The following is a 5,205-nucleotide window of genomic DNA, read 5'->3' on the forward strand; positions in this document are numbered from 1 at the left end:
TACCTTTGGAAGTAGGTGATGTCATCCTTCATATAGGTTGGCTGAGCGTAGGGTGAATCCAGGTGACAATTATGCAAGCGATTTCAGCTTTCTGTGCTGCCTAACATGAATTTTATTATGGGTGGGCAAGTGAAGTGACTTGCCCCAGGACTGGCCAGATAATTACATGGTCATTACTAACCACATTACTGAAGGGTAAATATGCAGTTATTTTTATCCATAAAATCAGCTCTTTCAACCCTAAGACTAATTCCACATTATTATGCAGCAGTATGTAATTACTATAAGACAGCTTCTACACTCAAAGAAGCAGGCACTATTCCAAATGAAATCTTTCAGGGTTTTAAGTAAGCCATGGAATCTGAAGGCAGGATTTCTCCTCTACCAGCTACCGAATAAAAATTATAAAACTGTAACTAGAAAATAGGCAGTCACAAGACCCTATTACCAGGCATAAACACTAACAATTCCTATACCATTCAGATTTGGAACCAAACCCACTTTTTTTTTTTCTTTTTTTAGAAAGAAATGCTTTATGTGGGGAGACATGTTGCTATAACACTTAACTTTCCTATTCCAGAGTGCTGATCGCCTTAGGTGTGACTCTTGAGAGGAGGCACTGCGAAGTCTCTCTAGAAGTAGATATTAGGTAAAACATAAGAGGGAAGGTACTATACCATAACTGCTGATGTTCCTTGTAACTCTTTTCATTTCTTGCAGGTACTGTTGCGTGATTTACCATGGAAAAATTGCTCTGCAGCATCCTGGTGTTTGGAATGGCTGTCATGGTCAACGCTTGTCCCAAATATTGCGTCTGTCAGAACCTGTCTGAATCTCTGGGGACTTTGTGTCCCTCCAAGGGTCTCCTATTTGTACCGCTAGACATAGATCGAAGGACTGTTGAACTCCGACTTGGGGGCAACTTTATTATTAATATCAGCCGACAGGATTTTGCCAATATGTCTGGACTTGTTGACCTTACTTTGTCCAGAAACACCATCAGTTACATACAGCCCTACTCTTTTACTGACTTGGAGAGCCTTCGCTCTTTACACCTGGATAGTAACAGGCTGCCTGACATTGGAGAGGATATTTTGAGAGGCTTAATTAACCTTCAGCATTTGATTTTAAACAACAACCAGCTAAGCAGCATCTCTGATGAAGCTTTCGAGGATTTTTTGCTGACATTGGAAGACTTAGACCTTTCCTACAATAACCTCCGAAGCATTCCATGGGAATCTATAAGGAAGATGATAAACTTGCACCAGCTCAGTTTGGATCATAACCTGATAGATTATATTACAGAGGGGACGTTTGCAGATCTTCAGAAATTGGCCAGATTGGATCTAACATCCAACAGACTTCAGAAGCTCCCCCCTGACCCTATATTTGCCAGATCTCAAGTAATTCCATTAGCTGTCACCCCATTTTCTCCACCTTTGTCTCTCAGCTTTGGGGGCAACCCACTGCATTGCAACTGTGAGCTACTGTGGTTAAGGCGACTTGACAGAGATGATGATATGGAAACTTGTGCTTCTCCTCCGGGTCTAAAGGGAAGGTACTTCTGGTATGTACGGGAGGAAGAATTTGTTTGTGAGCCTCCTCTTATTACACAACATACTCACAAGTTGCTGGTTTTAGAAGGGCAAACTGCCACATTGAAATGCAAAGCCATTGGGGATCCCACCCCCATCATTCATTGGGTGACCCCTGATGACCGTCTCATTGGCAACTCTTCAAGAACAGCTGTCTATGACAACGGCACCTTAGATATCCTCATCACCACCTCCAAGGATTATGGGACTTTCACATGCATAGCAGCCAATGCTGCTGGAGAGTCCACTGCAACGATTGAGCTCTCAATTGTTCAGCTACCCCATCTCAGCAACGGCACAGGCCGAGCAGCCCAACCAAAATCCAGACTCTCGGACATCACCAGCTCTAGTAAGTCTAATCGTGGAGAAACAAAAGGTTCACCAGAAAGGGCTGTCCTGGTGTCAGATGTGACCACTACCTCAGCTTTGGTCAAGTGGACGGTGAGCAAGTCAGCCCCTCGGGTAAAAATGTATCAGCTGCAGTATAATTGCTCGGATGATGAAGTCCTGATCTACAGGTAAATGCAATTGCTGTTTTGTCTTCTGATGATGGCAGGGGGAGAAAAGCAGGAAGTTTTTTATTCTTAGGTCACTGATTTGACTTTGTATTGAGGTAACACTGCCACTGCCACCAGTTACATTAGTGGTATCTGATAAATTTGCATTGTGTCTGTCAGTTATCTGTTGGTCTGTTCATCACTTTTCTAAGTCATACATTACAAATATCTACAGTATTCTTTCTCTAACAACAGTTGTTTTCAGTAAAATTTCCAATTTAGGAAAAAAAAGTACCGCAGTTGGTAGCCTCCTTACTAGGCTTAACAAAGAAAGAAAAACTTGATGGTCTTGAAGTCAGAAGTTTCCCTTTCCACCTCCTGTAGGTGGGATTGAAACATACTACTGAGAGAGGAAGCGACGTGGGAGGAAGTTTGTGCTGTCTACCCGTAACACAGGCTCTAATTATTCTGTGATTCGAGATTCCGGGTTGTTAGCAAGAGGTTTTTCACTTATATGATAAAGCTCATTTCTTACTTCACTAACATCTGTTTTACACAACTATAATGGCTGACAACTTTGGAGTATTTAATGTTTTATACCATATTAAATGCAAGAAGAGATAGAGATAATTTCAAAAGCAAGCTCTAAATGTTCATTATGCTGCTCCAGTTCTACAACTCCTCCAACTTTTAACGACGTAAAGCAAGAGTTGCTCTTGCAGTGAACCTAACTGTAAAAAAGAAAGAAGCAATAAATGTTAGGGATTAAAAATGGGTAAGAAACTGCTTAACAGTACAGGAAAACAATGTTACTGCTTTTTGCTTCTGTCTTTGAAGAATGATTGACCTAGTATGTTCATGCTAGTGATGAACCTCTAGAAAACACCCTTTCCTGCCTTTCTATTTCAGAGGCAGCAGTATCAGATGTACTGAGCTGAAGTCTGTCTTTGGATACATGTGATCTACCAGCAAAGTCAGAATCTCAGGGCAAAGTAGAACCAAACACCTAACTCCTGTAGCTTTACAAGCATCCTGAAGCCAGTGGAGAAAAATTGGATCTGGTAGAAGAATAATGGGATTTGGGTTTGGGCTATAATTTTAGAGCAATCTCTGGCCTAAACATTGCCAAAGCCGTTGATTTCCATAGTAGGCTTGAGGTTACTATCTGCTGGCCTGCAAACTGGTCTGCTGGCTCCTTCTCCTACTGCCTGCAGTGAGACCTGAGGCACCAGTCAAGTCATGGTACTCAGCCTCTAGATCCCAGAACAGACCTTGCTATTTTCTTCTTTAGCATTGAGTAGTTCTCTTTAGCATGAGAAAGTCAAAATGAGTAGTAAATGTTCATGTGATGTTTTTCACTCACTCTTCTTCTACAATGAAATCTAATTTTATAGTTGTTTTCAGAACCGAATGTTTAGTTGACATGGACAACATTTTGTGCCAGAAATACTTTTATCTCAATCAGTTGTAGAACAGAAATAATAAACTGATTTATTTAATTGCTACAAACTTAGCCACTCTTTGCCAAAAGAAGAAATATTGACAAGCAAGTCCAAAGCACATGTTTTTAAAAGGATATTTATTCAAATACTGAAAAAAATCTGAGGAAATTCAGTTCTGTTCACTTCCATTCCTCAGTTATAAAAATAAATTGAAATAATCAAATCAATTAGCAGGTACAAGTTATTTGCCTTGCTCTTCCTAATGCACTGTGGAGCTGGTGTTTTAGCTTTGGGTCTTGCAACTATGTGGAGTTAAGTAGAATGAACGGATAAAGATAAAACTAAGTCATGATAAAGTAATAGGAATAGAATGAAAGAAAATATGCTAGTGTCAGTTTTTCCTAAGGCAAATCTTTGGGTGAAAAACTCCACAGTATTTAAGACCTTGAGCCCCGTAGAAGTCTGAAAAAATACTCTGAAGGGTGTGTATAGTTGTAGGACACCATGCAGTGAATTTAGCCCAGTGAACAGGAATATCCCTGCAACCAGAAAGAGACATTAGTGGAGGTTGTTGGGTGTCGGAAGTGATTGGATGTGTCGATTTGCTGAGGAGGAGGATGGCCAGGGTAAATAGAACAAACTGCGGAAGTGAAGACATGCAATCGAGTAGCTGGAGGGGTGAGAATTGGGTGGTGTGGGAAGGAATGAGAGAAAGATGTCATCTTGCCAGCCTGGTCTGGAGGAACAACTGGCTGTCAAGGTGTCAGGCAGCCCTAAACTCTTATCTTGTCCCCACTGCTGCCTCTCAGTGAGGTTTTGGCTCTTTGTTGCTTTACTTGATTGTGGCTCAGAAGCACAGTGAGGACAGTGCTATTCCCATGAATTCCCCATTGGGGCTTTTTGAGGATTCATTGATGATGCATAGCTCTTTTCATTCACAGCCCTCAAAAGCACTTCACCAAAGAAAACAAATTCTGTTTCTCTACATTTTGCACCAGGGAAAAATGAAGCATAGGAAGATGAAGTGAATTGTCCAGTATCTAAGAGTTAATCAGTGGCACTCATAATATCAAAACCAGCTCTTATGACTTTCAGCCAGGGAAACACTCAGTCCCTTAGAGTTAATTAACTAAAGCTGTTTTGCTTTAATTGGTCAGATGCATGTCACTGCAATGAGCATGTAGAAAAACCTAAGGGAAAAGGATTTCTACAGCGTTCTGCTCTATAAAATGCTGTGTATGTGTTAAATGGGATGTGATACTGCTTAGCTGCTAAAATGATGGGCATTTAATATATTTTAAGATACACTGGTATGCCAGGACTGAGGCACACCAGCTGTGCTCAGCTTGAAGGAGTTCTGTCTCACTAGTAAGAAATGGTGTATGCACAAAAGACCAAAGTTTGCTGCATTATCTGCTAAGAATTTTTCATTAATATTGAACTCATAGTGAAAGAGTAAAAGCAGAAGTTCTTCCCTCCCCATTGATATTAACATCAATACCCAGGACACCGGTCCCATTCTTGCTTCCATCCCAGCTGTGGTTTTCTATTTGCAGGAGCTGCAGATGGTGCAAAGGAGACTGTGATGGGGTGCAATGGCTCCACGAAAATTCAAAGTTGTGGGAGATAGTGGCAGGTGTTGTCTGTTGGGCCTCCTGATTTCACTGAGCT

General features: G+C 41.2%; 1 protein-coding gene across 1 annotated transcript; it reads left to right on the top strand.

Moving 5' to 3' along the window:
- Window positions 1-740: 740 nt before the first annotated feature.
- Window positions 741-2,117, top strand: LOC104613554 (leucine-rich repeat and fibronectin type-III domain-containing protein 2-like). Its single transcript, XM_010287164.1, has one exon. It carries the CDS (start codon window positions 741-743, stop codon window positions 2,115-2,117), a length of 1,377 nt encoding a protein of 458 aa, XP_010285466.1.
- The last annotated feature ends 3,088 nt before the right edge of the window (window positions 2,118-5,205 follow it).

This window comes from Phaethon lepturus, unplaced genomic scaffold (assembly GCF_000687285.1).
Source record: "Phaethon lepturus isolate BGI_N335 unplaced genomic scaffold, ASM68728v1 scaffold2175, whole genome shotgun sequence".
In the NCBI taxonomy this organism is placed as follows: Eukaryota; Metazoa; Chordata; class Aves; order Phaethontiformes; family Phaethontidae; genus Phaethon; species Phaethon lepturus.

Coding starts and splice junctions, on each gene's coding strand:
- LOC104613554 (XM_010287164.1), top strand. CDS start 741: ATGGAAAAATTGCTCTGCAGCATCCTGGTGTTTGGAATGGCTGTCATG.